Raw genomic sequence first — 24204 nt, 5'->3', positions numbered from 1 at the left:
TAATGCCTCAAAACAGTTCACAGACCAAACCTCAGTTTCATTACTGATTCTAATATGAAACTATCAAACCAATGGGAGGATTCACCTATATATGCATTAAGTGTTGACATAATGCCTCATAGTTAAACAGTTCACAGACCAAACCTCAGTTTCATTACTGATTCTAATATGAAACTATCAAACCAATGGGAGGATTCACCTATATATGCATTAAGTGTTGACATAACACCTCATAGTTAAACAGTTCACAGACCAAACCTCAGTTTCATTACTGATTCTAATATGAAACTATCAAACCAATGGGAGGATTCACCTATATATGCATTAAGTGTTGACATAACACCTCATAGTTAAACAGTTCACAGACCAAACCTCAGTTTCATTACTGATTCTAATATGAAACTATCAAACCAATGGGAGGATTCACCTATATATGCATTAAGTGTTGACATAACACCTCATAGTTAAACAGTTCACAGACCAAACCTCAGTTTCATTACTGATTCTAATATGAAACTATCAAACCAATGGGAGGATTCACCTATATATGCATTAAGTGTTGACATAACACCTCATAGTTAAACAGTTCACAGACCAAACCTCAGTTTCATTACTGATTCTAATAATGAAACTATCAAACAAATGGGAGGATTCACCTATATATGCATTAAGTGTTGACATAACACCTCATAGTTAAACAGTTCACAGACCAAACCTCAGTTTCATTACTGATTCTAATATGAAAATATCAAACCAATGGGAGGATTCACCTATATATGCATTAAGTGTTGACATAACACCTCAGAGTTAAACAGTTCACAGACCAAACCTCAGTTTCATTACTGATTCTAATATGAAACTATCAAACCAATGGGAGGATTCACCTATACATACATTAAGTGTTGACATAACACCTCATAGTTAAACAGTTCACAGACCAAACCTCAGTTTCATTACTGATTCTAATATGAAACTATCAAACTAATGGGATGATTCACCTATATATGCATTAAGTGTTGACATAACACCTCATAGTTAAACAGTTCACAGACCAAACCTCAGTTTCATTACTGATTCTAATATGAAACTATCAAACCAATGGGAGGATTCACTTATATATGCATTAAGTGTTGACATAATGCCTCATAGTTAAACAGTTCACAGACCAAACCTTAGTTTCATTACTGATTATAACAGTTCACAAACCAGCCTTTTAATTGTTTTATTTATTTTTGAATTTTTTATTATTTTGATTTAGTTTCTCACTATTTACTATTTGCTGTAACACACTTGATCTTGCCAATAATTTACTAACCTGTCAAACCAGTGTGAGCACTGCCCATATACATATGAATTGATGTAATGTTTGAAGGGGAAACACCTCTGATCTGCTGCACACCAGGCGCAACTATTTTGCTGGGTACATTCACTGCAGGAGGTCCGCAAGTAGCACGGGGCAGGGCACTCCGAGAGCTCCCTCACTGGTTCTTTTTCCTTGGCCGAGCCCTTTCGGACACAAAGTGTGTCCTTACTGGCTTTATCCCATTCGCACAGCGGATTCTGGAACACAAGAGGAGAGGCTTTCATGGTAGAGTAAAACCCTGAGATATTTTCTCTAAAAAAAACTGAATGAAATATCCTCTTTTTACTTGATAGTGTTAATGTTGTTTCGTTTTTTTTTTCATTTAGGGGGTTTATCTGGACAGTAAAATGTCTTTTGTTAAGCACATAACAGAGAAATGCAAAACTGCTATGTTTACTTTGCATCGCATATAAGAGTCTCAGTTATGCAGACATCTGAACAGAAAATCTCTTGAACAGGTGATACATTCCTTGGTTTCATCCCAACTGGACTACTGTTGTACTTTATATCTCTTAAACATGTGATACATTCCTCGGTTTTATCCCAACTGGACTACTGTTGTACTTTATATCTCTTGAACATGTGATACATTCCTCGGTTTTATCCCAACTGGACTACTGTTGTACTTCATATCTCTTGAACATGTGATACATTCCTTGGTTTTATCCCAACTGGACTACTGTTGTACTTTATATCTCTTGAACATGTGATACATTCCTTGGTTGAAAATGGATTGTAAAGCCTGGCAACTTACCTGGAGGCTGTTGGTACTGGAACTTACTTAAAAATAGCACTTGGTATTGATAGTAAGTATGGAACTCTCCTTCAACAGTACTCGGTATTGATAGTAAGTATGGAATTCTTAGTATTCATAACAAGTATACAGCAAGAAAACTTACCTGGAGACAAGTGGTACATTCTATATTCGAGCTGCAGTTCAGACAGTAACCAGCATTGATGGTCAGCATGGCCTCAGTGCTGGCATTCCTTCTCATACATGTGTGTGTGCCAGCTGACCATCCGCAGAGTGAATCCGTCAAACAGCTCTGACAATTCCAACTGAAACTACAATTACCAGAGGTGTATGGGCGAAGATGTTGCTTTGGAATACTCTAGAAATTAAGAAAAGGGAAGAGTCGAAAGGGTAGTCTTTGGAACATTTGTGATCCTATCGAAGAAAAACAATTCTAAATAAAACTGTTAGCAAACTGCTTATCCACTAGAGAGCCTGTGTAGGAAAATGTGTAAAAGTAACTTGGCCTGACATTTCGATCCTAGCAGGATCTTCTTCAAAGGCTAAATGACAAGTACAAAAATTCTAGATAACTTTGTAGAACACTGTTTTCTTAACCCATGGTGCAACGCACCTCCTGAAATTGCAAGGCAGGACCTCCTGGGCGTGCAAAGCCAAAGAGAAGAAGAAAATGACTGAAATAAAAGTAAGCGAATCTACAGCTGGTGAAAGCGAAGACAAAAACTCCTTCCTTTATTTGTTGGTCCAATCACAAGTAATGAAAAAGATAAGACACTCTTTCCATGATGTTTTAATAGTTCTGTGTGACATTTTATAGGTTATCAATACTGAACAAAAAAAAAAGGGGGGGGGTTTGCACCCACCACACGACACTTCATGTGTTATCAATGTTTTATCTGTGTTATCACACATTGATATCACACACTGTGTCATCACAGAATATTTGTTATTATGCTTTTTAAGATTCATTTATTTTAAGAACTCATATTTAGAACTCTTTTTAAGAACTCAATTAATTTAGAATTATGCTTTTTAACAGGGATGAGACTGAGCCGGGGAAAAAAAATCTGAAATTTATTGATCGCCGTCCTGGGGGAGGGGTTTAAGGGGAGGGGGTGTCCCCCTCCCCTTAAGAATTTTTTTGTCAGGTAAGGAGGGCTTAAATGCAAAATGGTGGACTCTAGATGGAATCTATCACATCACGTAACTCGCCAAAAAATTGTGGAATTTCTGCTTGTATAATTTATCCATTAGCTTTTTTGAACCAAAAAAAGGCTTTTTTGCTTGCTTTGTGCTACTTGATTCCACCACTGGTCAAATTCGGTGTTCCTTCCCTTCACAGTTCAGCAAAAAACAAAAACAAAAACAAAAAAAAAAAAAAAAATTAAATAAATAAATAAAAAAAATTAAATAAAAAACGCGAATTACGAGAAAAAACGCGAAAATGAAAAAAAAAATAATCTGAAATCCGCGTTTCCGCGGAAGAGTCTCATGCCTGTTTTAAGAACTCATTTATCTACAGAGCAGCCATTTATATTCAAAATGGGTTCTTAGAATCGCTGTTATAATCCTTTTCATCTTTGAACCTTCTAATCCTCCATCTTATTTCTTATTTTGTTCATGTTTTCATGATTGTTCATTTTTTTACGCCTTTTATGTATCATTATTATGTGTCCTATTTATAAATTTTGTAATTTACACTGGAATAAAGAAATTGAACTGAAAATTGACACTTCTCGTGTTATCAATGTGTTATCAATGTGTTATCACACATCGTTATGACACACTGTGTTATAATCACACATTGTGTTATCAATGTGTGGCTACCACTCACCTCCTTGTCTATTGTGTTTCCGTTCCATGTGAGACCTACCAAGGACGGCTTGACCGTTGACGACCAGTTGCCTTCAATGTGTACCCCATACCAAGAGGAACCTCCTTCCAGGGGTAAGAGCCCTGACGTTCTGCTATCGATGGACGTAAAATTAGCAATCAGGACCTGCAACAGCGGTAACAGTCCACAGCGGGGGAGGAGTTAATTATGTAAGTATGCTGACACATAATTAATTCCAATACATATATAGCTGAACTATGAGAATACAACATAAATGGAACTGGTGTGAAATGACTATACAAAACAGAGGCTGGAGACATTTATCGGATCACCACAGCCAGTTTGAGGGTGGGAATGGGGAGGTGGGGCCAAATTCAAAACTTCCCCAGTGAGTTAAGTCAGGGGCTGAACCTTTACGGTGGGCCAGAGATGAATCGAGGATTTTATAAAGGATGGCTGGTATGTGGTCAATGTAGAGGGGAGCGGGGGGGGGGGTGAGCTCTGTGGGGCCCTTGACTAGAGAAAAAGCAATTAAAAAAATGTAGTAGTCTTATGCTTCCCCGACTGAACCATTCCCTCTCCCACCCCCCCTACCAATGGGACGTGGGGGGACCCTCAGCCTGAAGGAAGCGTCTCTGCGTGTTACAACGCTACTCACCGATCTGTTTGTGGTTGTATTACTCAACCAGACTTTGACATTTGAATTCTTAGACTTGACAGAGAATTGTAGATGAGGAGCTGCCTTGCTCGGTACGGCATCCAGCGGGTAGAGAGACCCCTTCACATCCCAGATACCGTTGGAGCCATCCAGTTCATGGTCGTCAGCGCTAATCACAGCCACCTGCCAAAGAGGAGGGAGACAATTTACATTACATTCACTAGGGTCACAGCATACTGTCCACAAGAAAACCACATTTATGAGCTAAGAGCATCATCACAGAGTATTCCCTGTGTGTAGGTAGACTCATCGAGAAGAACCAAGGAGATCAATTTAGATTTGTACCAGTAGACACTCACTGAATCACCTCATGTAGTGGACTCCTTAAGTAGACTTGCTAAGACTTCTGATACCCTTACCAGTAAAACATCACAAACTAAACTAAGACTCTCAGAGTATTCCCTGTATGGTAGACTCATCCTCATCGAGAAGACCCAAGGATAAATATTTAGATTTGTACCAGTAGACACTCACTGAATGACCACATGTAGTGGACTCCTTAAGTAGACTAGGTCACAGCAGACTGTACATACCTTGTCCAAATAAAAAACAACACATTTATGAGCTAAAGCATCATCACAGAGTATTCCCTGTGTGTAGGTAGACTCATCAAGAAGACCCGAGGAGATCAATTTAGATTTGTACCAGTAGACACTCACTGAATGACCACATGTAGTGGACTCCTTAAGTAGACTAGCTAAGACTTCTGATACCCTTACCAGTAGAACATCACAAACTAAACTAAGACTCTCAGAGTATTCCCTGTATGGTAGACTCATCGAGAAGAACCAAGGATAAAAATTTAGATTTGTACCAGTAGACACTCACTGAATGACCACATGTAGTGGACTCCTTAAGTAGACTAGCTAAGACTTCTGATACCCTTACCAGTAGAACATCACAAACTAAACTAAGACTCTCAGAGTATTCCCTGTATGGTAGACTCATCGAGAAGAACCAAGGATAAAAATTTAGATTTGTACCAGTAGACACTCACTGAATGACCACATGTAGTGGACTCCTTAAGTAGACTAGCTAAGACTTCTGATACCCTTACCAGTAGAACATCACAAACTAAACTAAGACTCTCAGAGTATTCCCTGTATGGTAGACTCATCCTCATCGAGAAGACCCAAGGATAAAAATTTAGATTTGTACCAGTAGACACTCACTGAATGACCACATGTAGTGGACTCCTTAAGTAGACTAGATAAGACTTCTGATACCTTTACGAGTAGAAAGTCACAATAAGAACTAGTTAGAGACTCTCAGAGTATTCTCTGTGTGGTAGACCCTCACTAAGACAATGGAGATATAAGTTCCCTTACACGACCTGATGATCCGGCCAAGTATACTGGCCTTTAAACATATATGGCCACAACATTCTCCTTAAATGAAAAGGTTGATGACAAAACCAAGTTGATTGTAAGGTACCGACCATCCTGCACACAAGCTTCTCCTCCAACTCTTTCCTAACAATCCCGAATAGTCATCAATGGTAGAAATAAACCACACAGTCAGAGTGAAGGCTATCCAATCAATGTGTGATAGCCAATATGGCTTTGACGAATGAAGAAAAAAATATATACAGTAGAATATGTAGAAATGTAGAAAAATGTAGAAATGTAGAAAAATGTAGAAAAAATGTAGAATGTAGAAAAAAGTGTAGAAAATGTAGAAAAAAATGTAGAAATATAGCAAAAAATATGTAGACAAATGTAAAAAAAATGTAGAAAAATGTAGAATTGTAGGAAAAAAATGTAGAAAAAATTTTGTAGAAATGTAGAAAAAATGTAGCAAAAATGTAGAAAAAATATATATACAGGTTTTAAGGCTTTCTAAGGACGTCCTCCCTCAATAAGTTAAAATCACATAATCGCAGACAAGCCCTTACCCTGTCCGGATACTCTCTGTTGATTGGTTCATGAAACAGAGCCAAACTCAACCCAGGCGGGAAGTCCTGCGCTACGCAGAGATCAAAGTCTGTGATGACGGTGGGTGATTGGCCCCACCAACCGACACCCGAGGTACACTCGTCCACTTCTGAAATTAATATGACAGATATGATAACTATATTATGCACACATTTGCAACAGAACCATATGTCAATTACCATGGTAACTTCATCTATTGGTCTGCCATAATATATCTATGATAATGTTAAAAATACAACATGAAATTTTGGTCCAATAACTTGGTAATCTGTACAGCCAATCTGCCAAAAGTGACATCTTTTCAAGTGATTCGGTATTATAGCATCATAAATAGAAATCCATAGACACTCTGCATTACATCCCCCACTACCCATCACCCCCCCATTACATTCCCCCACTCCTACCACTACCCATCACCACCCCCATTACATTCCCCCACTCCTACCACTACCCATCACCACCCTCCCATTACATCTCCCCACTCCTACCACTAACCATCACCACCCATTACATCCCCCACTCCACTACCCATCACCACCCTCAGATTACATCTCACCACTCCTACCACTACCCATCACCACCCTCCCAATACATCTCCCCACTCCTACCACTACCCATCACCACCCCCCATTACATCCCCCCACTCCTACCACTACCCATCACCACCCCCCATTGCATCCTCCCCCTCCCAATACATCTCCCCACTCCTACCACTACCCATCACCACCCCCCATTACATCCCCCCACTCCTACCACTACCCATCACCACCCCCCATTGCATCCTCCCACTCCGCATCACCCCCTCTTACATGCCCCCACTCCTACCATTACCCATCACCACCCTCCCAATACATCTCCCCACTCCTACCACTACCCCTCACCACCCCCATTACATCCCCACTCCTACCACTACCCATCACCACCCCCATTACATTCCCCCACTCCTACCACTACCATCACTACCCCATTACATCCTCAAACTCCTACCACTACCCATCACTCCCATTACATGCCCTAACTCCTACCACTACCCATCACCACCCCCACACCAGCCTCCTGTATCGTCAATATTGCAAAAGTGAACAGCTAGCCTAAATGATCAAAGCAAACAGCTATGCCACTCTCAGACAGGCTTCCAGTGAATCTTCAATTGTAGCAGCACAGATATGAGTCCATACCGACACCCTGCATGCCTTACACCTCTCCTACCCTTGCACTACCTCCCCTATCCTACCCCTACCTCCCTACCTTTCCTCTACCTCCCTAACCCCCATCACCTACTTCCCCTACCCTTCTGCCTACCTAAACAGTTTAAAGAGTATGTCTCTGCAATTTGAGTGTTATTTCTGAATTGGATGCAATACAGATTTCCACATGCATACCTAAATCTACCTTAAGTTCAGCCACCCTCTCCCCCCTCCCCCCCCCCCCGCCACCTTTCTTACTGATAGACAGCCCTTACAACCTCAAGTGAGTTACAAACCATCTCCCCCTGTGCCCCCCCTCTCTCTCTACTTGTCTCTAATCTGCTATTACCACCACAAGATAAGGACTGATTCCTACCTGCTGATGGATAGCAGTGACTTGTCTGGACGCACCAGCTACAGTGACCTTTGACCTCAGATAGCAGTCCGTTCATAAGAAGACAGTCGTGACAGGTCCCTGCTTGTCTGCAGAGACCGTTACAGGAACTGTACTCTTCAAACTGACTGCAGTCCTATGGAGCAGAAAGAAATGACAAACATTGAGGGGGAAGAAGAAACCATATCCATCCAGGTGAAATAGTTGGTTATTCATCGATGTAAAATTACCCTTTATCGTACAAAGGAATTAATCTAAGTCTGTCAGCTACCTCCATACACTTAGGAAAACACTTTTCATTTTCTGTTTTGTTTGGAAAAATCTCACAAAAGTCCTGTGAAAATTTATCACAACCGGATTTTGGTTGTGCACTGTAGTCTTCAGACCGTAGTTGTACCGAATTTGTACAACACGGTAAATTGATCCAACTACCAGATAAAATGCCTTATCCAACTACCAGATGAATGCCTGATTCCACTACCAGATGAATGCCTGATCCAACTACCAGTTAAATACCTGATCCAACTACCAGGTAAAATGCCTGATCCATCTACCAGTTGAAATGTCTGCTCCAACTACCAATTAAAATACCTGATCTAACTACCACTTGAATGTCTGATCTAAGTACCAGTTGAAAGGCCTGATCCAACTGCCAATTAAAATGCCTGATCCAACTAAGAGTTGAAATGTCTGATCCAACTACCAGTTAAAATGCCTGATCTAAGTACCTTATCCAAGTACCAGTTAAAATGCCTGATCCATCTACCTGTTAAAATGCCTGATCCAAGTACCAGTTACATGCCTGATTTAACTATCAATTAAAATGCCTGATCCATCTACCAGTTGAAATGCCTGATCCAACTACCACTTAAAATACCTGATCCAATTACCAGGCATTTTACCATTGTAGAGACACAAAACACTGAATTTCATTCATTTAATTTGGATGAGGTCAACAGTGGAAAGTACTTCAACTGTGTGAGACAGGATGATATTTCCTGTTGGTGAGCTAGCTGAGCTAGCTCGTCAAAACAGTGCAAGGATTTCAATCTCATGGAAAAGGTCTTAATTAAAAAACAAAGACATTTGTGTGTCTGCTGTTCATGTATGTATGACATCATAAATATTATTTTGCAATAAACCTTTATAAACAGAATGACTCAATTTTCATCTCGGCATCTCGGCCCATCTAGCTCAGAATCGAAACCAACGCACTTTCTTTAACAGCTCTCTATGGTATGAGTCCATACCGACACCCTGCATGCCCTACCTCCCCTACCCTTGCCCTACCTCCCCTACCCTTGCCCTACCTCCCCTACCCTTGCCCTACCTCCCCTACCCTTGCCCTACCTCCCCTACCCTTGCCCTCCCTCCCCTACCCTTGCCCTATCTACCCTACCTTGCCGTACCTCCCCTACCCTTGCCCTAACTCCCCTACCCTTGCCCTACCTGCCCTACCCTTGCCCTACCTCCCAAATCCTTACCCTACCTCCCCTACCCTTGCCCTACCTCTTCTTCACTTGCCCTACCCTCCCCTACACATGTCCTACCTCCCCTATCCTTGGCCTACCTCCCCTAATATATCTTTTGAACCTTATGACAGCTTTAAAAGGAAGTTGCATTGAAGGTTCCATAGCAGACAAAAGGGACTAACCTGAGATTTGTCTATGCTCAGGCACCTGTGGGTTGACTGGCAATAGCCACAGCTTGGATCATCAGTGCAGTACTGTGAACTGAAACATACAAGGAGAAAGAGGTTACACTCTCTCTGGTTGGAAAATAATAAACCAAATCACTACGAGTAGGGTAACCTGCCATATATGATGTGAGTAGTCATGTATGCAAACTACCCAACCCCTTTTACTACCTTTGCAACCTACAGCTGTTACATTCCCTAGGTTTACCTATCTTTTTCAAGGTATGAGTAGTAACCTACAGCTGTTACATTCCCTAGGTTTACCTATCTTTTGCAAGGTATGAGTAGTAACCTACAGCTGTTACATTCCCTAGGTTTACCTATCTTTTTCAAGGTATGAGTAGTAGCCTACAGCTGTTACATTCCCTAGGTTTACCTATCTTTTTCAAGGTATGAGTAGTAGCCTACAGCTGTTACATTCCCTAGGTTTACCTATCTTTTTCAAGGTATGAGTAGTAACCTACAGCTGTTACATTCCCTAGGTTTACCTATCTTTTTCAAGGTATGAGTAGTAACCTACAGCTGTTACATTCCCTAGGTTTACCTATCTTTTTCAAGGTATGAGTAGCAACCTACAGCTGTTACATTCCCTAGGTTTACCTATCTTTTTCAAGGTATGAGTAGTAACCTACAGCTGTTTACACTCCCTAGGTTTACCTATCTTTTTCAAGTTATGAGTAGTAACCTACACCTGTTACATTCCCTTGGTGTATGAGTAGTAACCTACAGCTGTTACATTCCCTAGGTTTACCTACCTTTTGTGATAGGAGCAGTTATCTGTCACATTGTCCACAGCTGATAAAGGATTGACAGCGACAGTACCAGGCATCTTAATGGCTACCACATCATTTGTGACAATCCCACGGAACCCGCCGGTTACAACCAACGTAGTACCATCTCGCACGACGGCAGAATGTCCAAATCTGCCCGGGTCGTCATGCTGGTCACCTGTAACTACAAAATAATTGACAGCAAAAGAAAAAAAACATCAACCATAAATGATAAAAGGGAAACCTTTACAGTTAGAATTATTAGAATATTTCTTGACAATTTTGGGGGGGTTTTTTTGCCCTCCCGACCAACCTTTGATTATTGTAGCATCTGCCAAAGCTATAATGAGGTATTGCTTGCTGTAAAGGGTGTAGAAACGTCTAATGCCGGTAATCTGACCTAGTTTCGAATGAGGTGTAACAGAAGTGTTAGACACCACCATCGATCCCAGAAAATACACACACAGCTTGCTACCATCGGTAATTAGACACTAGTGTACAGTCAGTACATACAACTGCGGTCAATACCCACAGCACACCGTACAAACAATACAGCGATGGACATCTCAGGTCCAGCTAAAGATAACAAGGTATCACGTTTCATTACTGTACTGTCTGCATTTTGTAGCGACACTAACAAAAGGTCACTTGCAAGCAACGGAAAGTTAACTTTTTCAGATGGCCGCACGCTTGGGTGAGTCTTCAATGTCTTTAAAACTTTGTAAAACATTGCTCTTCTGGTTATTGTACTTTCATTTGATTACTGATCAGTCTGGTACTTAAAAAGTTGCATGCTTTTAGCTTATCTTGGTCACATTATCTAAATGGGTATTAACCAGGCATAACAATGACCATGCGTGCAGTGCTAGCCTCGATATAAATGGAAAAGCCATACAATAAATATTGCATCGTTCATCTACCAGAGTTTAACATATTATTCGTTTCCAGTTTAGTTTCCTCCTGGCTTAATCAAACGTCCAAATCTGACAGAATCAGCCAGTAATGGTATTTCGGATTATCGGTGATTTTGCAGATATCTGCGATACGAATATAACGCTGGTTTATTGTGTAATCCTGACCTACGACCTTTCTTACCTATGAAGTCTTCCAAAAGTTTCTGGTATTCGACCCACGAATTACAGTCAAAGTTAAAGAGGTTAAGGGAGTTAACCCTGTAAGCCTGGCCTACGACCTTTCTTACCAATGAAGTCTTCCGAAAGTTTCTGGTATTCGACCCATGAATTACAGTCAAAGTTATAGAGGTTGAGGGAGTTCTCGTAGCATTCCTCGTGGCCCTGAGAGCTCCCAGGCTCACCGGCATGTTCGTGAGCATTTCCACCTGACAAGGACGAAGCAAAAGAGAAGAGGTCTAAGCAATAAATTAAAGATAAGAAAACAAATTTGGGCTTATGATTTATGTAGCATTGCATCACAAACTTGCTCAGAAGCAACAAAGTCAGCTTTTTGGCATATTTAAAAGATGCATTTACAAAGGAAATTTAAAAAAGAAAATATTACAAAGGAAATTTTATAATAACAAAGGAAATATTACAAAGGAAATATCATATTTTACAGCACAAAAACTTCAGAGCCTTCAAGACTCATGCACACTATTTGAAAATTAACTTATTCACTGATATAAACACAAATTGATGTGGAATATTTGCTGACCCTGAAATCTGGTACACCATATGCCTTCTAGATTTAATCAGTGTTATCAACGGAACATAAGAGTAAGGGTACACGCTAATTTTGCCACAAGGGGTGCGAGCCTTAAAGGTAAAGGTTTACAGTCTTGTTCAAGGCCAAGGCCCTGTCGCACGACATTTACAACAATAACCCCTGGCCATTGGTAACTTGTCACACCCACACACCAAAGTGTGCACAATTCTAACAATCCCTCCTAGGGCACTACAGTGCATCGCAACTACCTGTCCTCTGGGGGGACTTCCCATAGGGTGCAGCATCCACAAACCAGCACAAGCAACTATATTTACAAGTTACCTCGGAAGTCCCCATTTACACACCTGGGTGAAGAGAGGTAATGGAGATAAAAGTGCCTCAACCAAAGAGTCAAGGACACAATGTAATGATCTGGTCAGGACCCAACCTGCATTCCTTAGATTGCCAGTCCACTGCCTTAACCATTCTACCACAACACTTTTGACATTAAGAATAGACTTACCATAAACTACCATATACTGTTCACCGATGACAACAGCCGTGTGGAAAGTTCTCTCACGGGGTTGTGCCCCAGAAACTGTTAATTTCTGCCAAAATCGTCTTGGGATATTGAAGACATACAAGTCGGCTGTCCTGATTCCAAACCTGTCGAAAGACAATACGCCCTTGGATTAACGGATTCATAACCAGCTCCATAATAGCAGAAGGGCAAACGGTAAACTTTGCGATGTAACAGAAGAACGGTCATAGCAATCTCTCTGATTTAGCATGTTTGTGCTCGTCCCTGGCGCCGGCTGCGCCAGGCAGTTCTGACTACCGCCCAATCTCTCTGATTAGCATGGATGTGCTCACGCCTGGCGCAGGAATGCCCCAGGCAGTTCTGAATGCCACCCAGCACAAACAGTATTCTAAACACTTCCGTCCGGCACTATTTTTGATGATTAATTTAACAAATTTTACTTTTACCAAAATGTGGGTGAAGAATTGGTACAGAGGTTAGTTTCAGAATAGGAAAGACTATTTGCCATCTAAAGCATACTTCATTCTTCAACTCATCCCTTAGACTCCTTCCCCAGGATGTGAATCACACTACCACACAAATCCGCCCAGCACTCAAATATTCCCGAGCACATCCCTGTGTTGAGCTCTGTGGTTTCTTTTTATCCATCAAGAAGTGATTCCGTCGTCGATGGGTTAATCAGATTCCACAAGCTCAGAGATCAACATGTTAACATGCTCCAAGAGAGGAAACATTTCCCTAACATTATACAGAAAAGTTGTACACAGGTATAGGCCCTCATTCTGGTAAATTGGTGAAACTTCCATGGAAATACTATGTTCCTTATTTCACTTTATAAAAGTTTAGCAGCATGGATTGAGCCTGTGGTGTAAATTAGCATTAAGTTTGAAAAAGTGGTTACAATTTTGTCTTTCAAACGAGACAACTAGGGTGACTATCAGTGCAACTAATACAGGTATAAAACATTACCTAGAGGCACATTTGCATCAGATGAGCTATGCTCAAATCACATGAGGTACATTAGCATCAGATGAGGAATGCCTGTATCACATGAGCTACATTTGCATCAGATGAGATGCTCGGATCTCACAAGGTACATTGGCATCAGATGAGATAGTGCTTGCATGACATAAGCTATATAAGCATCACATGAGCTACATTGGCATCAGATAAGGTATGCTCAGATCTCACAAGGTACATTGGCATCAGATAAGGTATGCTCAAATCATGTGAGGTACATTAGCATCAGATGAGGTATGATTGCATCACATGATGTTCAGGAGACTTACTTTGGATTATTCTCTCTCAGTCCTCCAAAGACATATATTGATTGAGTTCCTGGGTAGTAGACACTGCTGTGTTCAGCCACACCAATGGAGTCCATGAGACCTCCTGATGGTTCTACTAGCTCCCAACCGAGTGATTGTTCTACCACGTCGTAGCGATATATATCAGGGTGGAAAGGGGTCTTTCTATCACGGCCTGGGTAAAACAAAACAGTAAAGTTGTGACGGCACTGACAGACTGGTTTAAGAGAGGTCCTAAGTGCTCAACCATCAAATATTGCAATCACAAACATTGAGAAGGAAAACTTAGCAGAATACAACAAGGTGTCACATATTTACTTCAACGGATGACTTTGGTTAAAAGTTACAAAATTACAATCGAAATGTCTTTAAAAACCATTAGAAACCCACTGCTATCACCCGAGGTTAGATAGCACTTTTCAATTCCAGAGAAATGACAAATCATGACAGTCCTCCTCACCCAAATAATTATGTTTTTTCTGACGTAACAGCATCTTCTTATATCTTAAATGATACGTGACTGCTCAAGCTAACAGATTTATAACTGTTGTGGGATTCTAGTAACGAGTAAACTAGATACTTCTACTGACAACAATGAAAGGTTGGCTAAAGACTTACCTCCGACAATGTACAGGGTAGTTTCATTTACGATACAAGAGGAGTGGTGGGCAGTGGCTGGTAGGGTCAGCGTTGACGGTAACAACGACCAGCGGCGAGAAACAATGTTGAAAGACCACAGTTCATTGCTGAAGGAGTCATTGGAAAGGATGCCACCAAATATGACGATATTGTCCCCAACCAAGTCCATGGTGTGACCGTAGCGCCCAGACTGATACAAAGAATCGGATGAAAGTAAATCACAGCATAATGATATAATACACATGTAGAAACTCAGTGGTGTTGCCATGGTGTTTGATTGGTGTCAGATGACATTATCATTTAGTATCTTTATGTATGTAGGATGAGCAACACTGAAACCGTTGATGTCATAATGACACAATTTCTATGGTGTTGCCATGGTGTCTGACAGGTGTTACATTAGAAATGAAGAATACCATGCTATCATCATTCACAATCTGTATAGTTCACACACAGTGTCTATCCTGCGCAGGTTAAAAAAACACTGAAACCATTGATATCATCATTACACAATTGCCATGGTGTTGTCATGGTGTCTGACAGGTGTTACATGAGAAGTAAAGAATACCATGCTATGATCATTCACAATCTGTATAGTTCACACACAGTGTCTATCCTGCGCAGGTTAAAAAACACTGAAACCATTGATATCATCATTACACAATTGCCATGGTGTTGTCATGGTGTCTGATAGGTGTTACATGAGAAGTAAAGAATACCATGCTATCATCACTCACAATCTGTATAGTTCACACACAGTGTCTATCCTGCGCAGGTTAAAACACAGTGAAACCATTGATATCATCATTACACAATTGCTATGGTGTTGCCATGGTGTCTGATAGGTGTGACATAAGATCATGATTTACAGCCTATATAACACTGACATAGTGCTTAGCCTATGCAGGATGAGAAACGACAGAAATCTTTGATATTATCAGAGCTACGCCCTACGACCCGAGACCTAACAACCTCCTAGATTCCTCGTTTCTAATCACAACACCCTCTTGTGCACATGACCACAGAAGTAGTTTTGTTGCATTTGACTCAGACACTTGGTTTAATTTATGAGAATATTTCTCTTAAAAGCCATCCTCGCATACCGATTTAAATCTAGGCAAACATTGTGCAAGTAATAATACTCACTGGTCCATCATCAATGGTGTTCACCGTTTCCCAGGTGTTTGACTGAAAATCGTACCTCAATAAGTCGTCCAAAACGTTATTGAGATTGTATCCTAGTGAAGAGAATGGTTATGGTCGTACAGTTACATACAAATCAGGTTACATAAAATGAAACGAACAAAAGGATGGGTTTGTAAAGAAAATTACACAATATATATATATTACATAACCACAATACCTGATACAACAGTATTACATTACATAACCTATAGAATTACATGTGCCATGACATTAAATAGGAAACCAGATGATACAACCTATGTATCATACTAGTGAGGACAGTGACCCTGACAGATATTTCTTTTAAGGGGGGGTGGGGGTGGGGGTGGGGAGAGACTCACCTCCAAACACCCACATAGAATCAGAAGGCTGGTGGTAGACCGCACCGTGTCCTGTACGACGAGACAGGCCACCATCACCACCGCTAGAGAGGAGTAGAGTTTGGCCCCAACCTTCGTTACTCTTAGTAGATAGACTGCAGCTTTCCCCGATGAATCCTTCCTGGCAAGAACACTCTGCCCGAGCCTGATAGATTAGACATGGATATGACACTGTTACGATATACAGATCACAGGTAAATTAATAATAAGGTGAGAAGAGGTAGTTTATACTGAATTCTGTAGCTGATAGGGAGCAAGTTCCTTCAGAAGTGGAGTGGTTCGGCATTTTCTTCCCTTCCTTTTCACGATACGGGCAACAGTGTTTTGGATCTATTGAAGTTTTTGGATGGTCGAATCAGGAAGGCCGAATTAAAGTGAATTTAGAAAGTCAAGCTTTGATGTTACAAACGCATGGACCAGTATCTCGCAAGTCTTATTATCGAGGTAATTCCTCATCAGACTGATTTTCCTCAGTTGCCATTTAGCAGAACGACAGAGATTAGTAACATGATTTTCAAGGGACATGGTCTGGTCAAATATGCATCAAGGTTTCTAACAGTCAAGGGATGGGGGCAGTGAGTAGTAAACACGCCCAACTATGCCAGCCAAATTAAAATACATTACTGCAACAGAGTAATGTTGCAGTGAAATCCTGATCAGAACGATAAAAGTTAGGGTCCTGGGCTGTTCAGACATTTAAGTCTGTAAAGTTCTAGACGTGAAACAGATAACTACATAGTCAAATGGGAAGATTCGTTGCAGGCCGAATCTTCCAAATACTGAGTGCCCGCTGGTCTTTTGTCATTCCAAGAGGACATGTGAATCACAACAACCAATCACAACACAACATACTGGGCATATCTAGCCGGTTGATCGCATTGAAAAATGGTCAAATTGTTATAGTCCAAAGATTTATCTTTTCTTTTCTTTTTTTTAAACAGGAACCATGGTATATTATCTTGAGACCAGATTAGGAGTCTTAAAACTTGCTGAACTGAAAGTTAATCCCAGGCGGAAACAATCCCGGAAATAAACACTCAATTAATCCCGGAATACAGGTGTATCATAGACTACATTCACACCACACTCACTTCCTGCAATGACTGATGCCACGACACACACTACTGTACATGCACAATATATACATGTATGTGCCACTGATAATAGACACAATACCATAAGTATGACCACTTCCCCTTTATTCGCTGGCAAAATATGAATGACTGATGCCACAACACACACTACATGCACAATAAAAACATGTATTATGCCACTAATAATATACACAATACCATAAGTATGACCACTATATATTCACTGACACTATATATGAATGACAGATACCACAACACACAATACATACACAATACAAACAACATGTTTGTGCCACCAATAATATACACAATGCTATAAGTATGACCACTATATTCACTGACACAATACATGAATGGCAGATACCACAACACACACTACATGCACAATACAAACAACATGTTTGTGCCACCAATAATATACACAATGCTATAAGTATGACCACTATATTCACTGACACAATACATCAATGACAGATACCAAAACACACAATACATACACAATACAAACAACATGTTTGTGCCACTAATAATAGACACAATGCCATAAGTATGACCAAGTGCTATATTCACTGACACAATACATCAATGACAGATACCACAACACACAATACATACATAATACAAACAACATGTTTGTGCCACCAATAATATACACAATGCTATAAGTATGACCAAGTGCTATATTCACTGACACAATACATCAATGACAGATACCACAACACACAATACATACATAATACAAACAACATGTTTGTGCCACCAATAATATACACAATGCTATAAGTATGACCAAGTGCTATATTCACTGACACAATACATCAATGACAGCTACCACAACACACAATACATACATAATACAAACAACATGTTTGTGCCACCAATAATATACACAATGCTATAAGTATGACCAAGTGCTATATTCACTGACACAATACATCAATGACAGATACCACAACACACAATACATACACAATACAAACAACATGTTTGTGCCACCAATAATATACACAATGCTATAAGTATGACCACTATATTCACTGACACAATACATGAATGGCAGATACCAAGACACACCCTACATAACACAATACATACTGTACATGTGCCTCTAATGGTAGACACAATACCATAAACCAGTTCCCAATATTCACTGACACAATACATTCAATGACTGACTCCACAATGAACTCTATACACACTGTATGCATTATACATAATGCATGTCTATCACACATAATTACACAGACACGCATACAAACTACTACCCTATGTATAGATAGATAATCACTGATTCCCCAACATGCACAAAAAACATATGCTCAATACATTTAGCTACATGTGCATAACACATTATTTAACACTGGTAAGCACTCTGACATAGAACACTGCAATGATTGCTTCCTCAATGCACACTAGACACACACATGTATATAAATATACACTAGATATATATATATATATATATATATATATATATATATATATATATATATATATATATATATATATATATATATATATATATGATACATAATATGTACATCACATCACCACACTTTCAGACGATACATTGAATGATCGCTTCTTCAATGCACACTAGACACACACATAATGCATAATATGTATTTCACATGTACCTGTATCACCACACACATTCAGTATACATTTAAATGATTGATTTTACAATGAACTCTATATCCACACATACATTCATACTACAGGTGTATATACTTGCACAACCTAACACACACATGACACACAATGCATGCGTAATACCTGCACACTATCTGACAGGCACCCATCCCCATTCCTAATTTCAAAACCTAAAGAGAGCTGCATTCTCTCACCAGGTTGTGGTCGCAGCTTCCATGTAAGCAATCACCGGGACAGGTTTCATACTGGCAGAAATCACCGTAGTATGCAGGCGAACATTGACATAGATGGTCCACACAGGTACCCCTGTCCAGACAGTCCATCGGGCAGTCACTGATGGTGTAGGACGTCTCAAATCCGTTCAAGTTGTAATTGGTATCGGAATAGAGATACAGAAGCATCTACAGAAAAGAAAAGTTACAGTAAGTATTAAATCACTTTCACAATTTACAGACTTTAACTTCTCTGCCCATCCTCCCTCTTAACCCATCTCTTCTCCTCTCCACACCCCTCCCAGTCTACTGCCCTCTCTTTGGCTGTTCCCTAGACAACCCTCCTCGTGCAACTCCCATCGTCATCGCCTTTTCGTCCCAATCTACAGTTTCATTTCTCATTTGGGGCAGATGAAACAAGATCTCTGATCAGGCTGAAAGTTGAAGATACCAGCAGAAAGCACACAATTTTTTTGTCTTTTTGTAAGACTTTGTAAGACAGAGTCATAACAAAGGGTCAACATTCAAAAGAGTCATCCACACACAGTGCTAAACACAATGCCATAAATGCAATGATCTACTGTAAAACATTGATAGTATTAAAGTCAATAAAGTAAGCCTAGGCCTAACGGTCGTAATATATATCGATTTACAGTACAGAACAGTACAAAACAGTGCAGTACAATATAGTACAGTACACAACAGTACAGTAATTTGCAGTACAGAACAGTAATTACAGTATAGTACAGTGCGGTATGGTACAGTACTATACACTGCAGCAGAGTACAGAACAGTATAATACAGTAAAGCACAGTACAATAGAGTGCAGTATAATACAGTGCAGTACAATACAGTATATAGTATTTTTTTTTTTTGTATATTTATAATTTTATGTTCTTCATTGTGGTTTATATCCCTGTCTTATATCATTTTTTACTTTTATTGCTGTTGTTATTATATACTTTAAGGTTTTCTTAAGTTTGGTAATTTTATATTCCAGGTATTGGTTCTTTTGTACAGTGCTCTTGAGCATGTTCTATTTCATGATAACAGCACTTTAATATATGGTATATTTATATAGTACACAACAGTACACTACATTGCAGTGTAGGATAATACAGTGCAGTACAGTTCACTAATGAAGCACTGTACAGTACAGTATAAGACAGTACAGTGTAGTACATTGCAGTGTAGGATAATACAGTACAGTACAAGACACTAATGAAGCACTGTACAGTTCAGTATAAGACAGTACAGTGTAGTACATTGCAGTGTAGGATAATACAGTACAGTACAAGACACTAATGAAGCACTGTACAGTTCAGTATAAGACAGTACAGTGTAGTACATTGCAGTGTAGGATAATACAGTACAGTACAAGACACTAATGAAGCACTGTACAGTTCAGTATAAGACAGTACAGTGTAGTACATTGCAGTGTAGGATGATACAGTGCAGTACACTAATGAAGCACTGTACAGTATAGTATAAGACAGTGCAGTGTAGTACTGTACATTGTAGTGTAGGATAATACAGTACAGTACAATAATCAAGCACTGTACAGTATAAGACAGTACAGTGTAGTACATTGCAGTGTAGGATAATACAGTGCAGTACAAGACACTAATGAAGCACTACAGGTACAGTATAACACAGTACAGTGTAGTACATTGTAGTGTAGGATAATACAGTACAGTACAATAATCAAGCACTGTACAGTATAAGACAGTACAGTGCAGTACATTGCAGTGTAGGATAATTCAGTACAGTACAATAATCAAGCACTGTACAGTATAAGACAGTACAGTGTGGTACATTGCAGTGTAGGATAATACAGTACAGTACAGTACAATAATCAAGCACTGTACAGTATAAGACAGTACAGTGCAGTACATTGCAGTGCAGCACAGCACAGTAGAGTACCTTCTGACAACCAACTAAAGAGAGATTTTGCAACATGTACATATATACGTAACACATGTATGTTAGTCTATCATGCATAGGCTAGCAAGTGTCAAAGTGAACAGCTGGAAAATTAAATATGGACTAAAACGATATTTTTCATTCAACCTTAACGAAACACGACAGCTGTTTGTGTGGCTGTTCACATAACTTCATCTCTTGCAAACTGTTAGCAACATGATTTTGCTGTCATAAAGGTAAACTGGCATCATAAAAAGTTGATTTGATTCCGTTTATAATTCTCGTTATTCAATTCATGGCAGGGAATAATCTTAACGGTACAATTTTGTGTAGCATGTAAGGCTCTGAAGTTTGTCTGAGCATGTAAATACCAAAGTTCACATGAAAAAAAGGAAAATGATGAACATCGTTCCACTTGCATAACAACAACTTGACCCTTCTGCATAGCATTCTGCGCTGCGGTACTGGGTAAAGTATTCTGTCTGACATTATTTGTATCTCAGAACGTAATAATGTATGTATTTTAGATCCTCCTGCAAGCAGGAACTCGCGAAGAAGCCATCATTGGCTTGTCAAAGCCGCAAGCTGGCCGAAGTCAGTCTCTTAGATTCATATTTAAACGTCCATGATTATGAATTGTCAACAACTCTGTAACTAGACGACATACAGTACATTAATCTTTGAGTGACTTGAACAGGGGACCTTATGATTGGAAGGCACCGGCGTTAACCACTGAGCTAACACTCCGTGCATGAGCACTGCACGTTACCTAGTAGGAAATGCTTTGCAAAGCAAGTTCTTATGACCTAAGTAGACTTTCAAATCTGTCATGTACTGAAGTATTCTAGCATATATATAGATATAGTATTTACTGCCAAACTCCTGTCTGTGCACTGTGTGCAGCATTGGCTGACCTGACGGTGGCCGTATGTTTGCTCAGGACAATTGATCTATTTGGTCTGCCTACTGATGCTAAAAACCTTTACAATTTTATAGGGATACAAAACCATTCACAAAATGTAGCAAGAATAACAAGTTTCATATAAATGTGTTTGAGCTTACTGCATTATGGTTTATCCGGTGGCTTCCCCATTATGTGACATTGTGTACTCTGTGAACACAATGGTACACAACACGATGAAATGCATCATGTGCTGTGAATAGCAGCTCACAGGCTACACACTCATGTATACATGTGTATATGTGCACTGCTTCACAGCACCGTTGTACCGAATATATCTGGTTAAATACTGTGTACATCACTTTCGAGACAAAACACGCCTCTAGGTGAATGGGCTCACATTAAGATTACTGTAGGTACAGTATGTGGGCTTAGACAAAACATGCCTACTGTAGGTGAATGGGTTCACATTAAGATTACTGTATGTATGTGGGCTATGTGCTCTATAGCATCTTACAGACTGTAACACCTAAATACAAACACGTGTGCACCCAGATTTATGATGAGACTAACTGCTCATTGAATGTTGGTAGTATACATACTACTTAAGACGCTTCTCTTTAATACAGTATAGGCACAGTGTCTAGGGTAGCCTTCCCTTACATAATTAACACATAAGCAGGCTGAAAGGTTTCCTACAGGTCATATTTCAGCATACATCAGTACTCTGTACGTAGCACTAACCCAACACTATCTGTGCAGGCTTGGAACCCATATTTTGATAACCTGGATAAGGAAGTACTCAAATAGGTCCTGAGGAGGGCTGCTAGGATGATTAGTTCCTTAAAGAGTGTTCCTTATTATAGGCGGTTACAAAGTCTGTTAAGTCTTACCACACTGGATCTTAGGAGGTTACGTGGGGACTTGATCCAGGTTTTCAAGATTGTGTATGGTTTTGACAATTTATCCTTCACTGACTTTTTCATGTTTGCTAATAGTATTTGTACCAGAGGTCATTGTCTTAAACTCCAAAAGTCGCAAAGTAGGATTAATATTCGGCATATAACTTTTTTTTCTAATAGGGTTGTGAATGAGTGGAACAGTTTGCCTGAAAAAGTTGTACTTGCAATTAGTATGAATGGGTTAAGAATGCTTTGAACAAACACTTTAAGCATTGTAATCAGGTCTGAGTGTTTGTGTCTTCAGTTTTGTTTTCTCTCCTATAGGGTCCTTGATGGGGACTTGAGTGTCACCCCTTTTTTCTATTAAACTAAACTAAACTATTTTACAGTATTTAATGGAAGTTACTTAGACTAAATTATGAAAGCAGAATAAAGGCAGGTGGGGAACGATTCGCATTTGAATCTTGGGAAGGGCTATCAAGAAATTCAAACGTGAATTTTGCTTATGAGAACGTCAGCATGGGTGTTCTCATGTAGGAGGTAAAAGACTGGGTACTACTGCGTACAAACAGTAGTGCATACTGATACTGTAGAATGGATGGAAATATATAACAAATATATATATATATACCCATATCCATATCTATATATATAAATGAAAATCGTAATGAGTTGGAAAATCAAGAACAGTGAAAAAACTTCCAGCCTCGACCGGGATTTGAACCCGGGCCTCCCGCTCTGTACGCGGACACCCCAACCACTAGGCTATGGATGCTGATTGTATGTCCAGGGGCCCGAAACCGGCAAGGAAGGCCGTAATTCCACTGTAGGCGTTTGTCACCAGCATCGAACAATATATATATGCCCTTTCACTTGAATGCAATGCCAAGTAGATTAATAAAACCATACAAGATAAAGATCAGATAATTATCAAACTATGAGTCATGCATGCATTATATAAGCAGAGTTGAAATGATGATTGAACAAACCAATCGTATGTGTAATGTGTTCTGCTGCATACTCATAAAATGACATTAAGCTAATACTGATGTTTCTTTGGCTGTTTAGCAACAGAACTGTTTTGCCTTGGGTGCCCTACTTGATGGTCTTGGTGACCTTCCCAAATTCATAAGTCACAGAAGCCAAATGGTCTTG

The 24204-nt window shown here is 39.8% G+C and overlaps 1 protein-coding gene across 2 annotated transcripts in view; it reads right to left on the bottom strand.

Annotated features, from left to right (window-relative positions):
- Positions 1–24204, bottom strand: part of LOC139976944 (multiple epidermal growth factor-like domains protein 8) — a 64381-nt gene that overhangs the window by 26277 nt on the left and 13900 nt on the right. For both annotated transcript variants that reach the window (XM_071985836.1, XM_071985834.1), the window contains exons 4-18: positions 19306–19512; positions 16326–16509; positions 15946–16037; positions 14779–14989; positions 14143–14335; positions 12836–12978; positions 11852–11989; positions 10636–10834; positions 9839–9917; positions 8167–8320; positions 6564–6712; positions 4610–4792; positions 3952–4116; positions 2263–2475; positions 1316–1560 (exon numbers count right to left, since the gene is read on the bottom strand). In XM_071985836.1, coding sequence (XP_071841937.1) covers positions 1316–1560; positions 2263–2475; positions 3952–4116; positions 4610–4792; positions 6564–6712; positions 8167–8320; positions 9839–9917; positions 10636–10834; positions 11852–11989; positions 12836–12978; positions 14143–14335; positions 14779–14989; positions 15946–16037; positions 16326–16509; positions 19306–19512 — 2555 coding nt within the window. The remainder of the gene's footprint in view (positions 1–1315; positions 1561–2262; positions 2476–3951; positions 4117–4609; positions 4793–6563; positions 6713–8166; positions 8321–9838; positions 9918–10635; positions 10835–11851; positions 11990–12835; positions 12979–14142; positions 14336–14778; positions 14990–15945; positions 16038–16325; positions 16510–19305; positions 19513–24204) is intronic.

This window comes from Apostichopus japonicus, chromosome 12, assembly GCF_037975245.1.
Source record: "Apostichopus japonicus isolate 1M-3 chromosome 12, ASM3797524v1, whole genome shotgun sequence".
NCBI lineage: Eukaryota > Metazoa > Echinodermata > Holothuroidea > Aspidochirotida > Stichopodidae > Apostichopus > Apostichopus japonicus.
The sequence above is the reverse complement of the archived record's forward strand: the minus strand, read 5'-3'. Positions and strand labels throughout refer to the sequence as shown.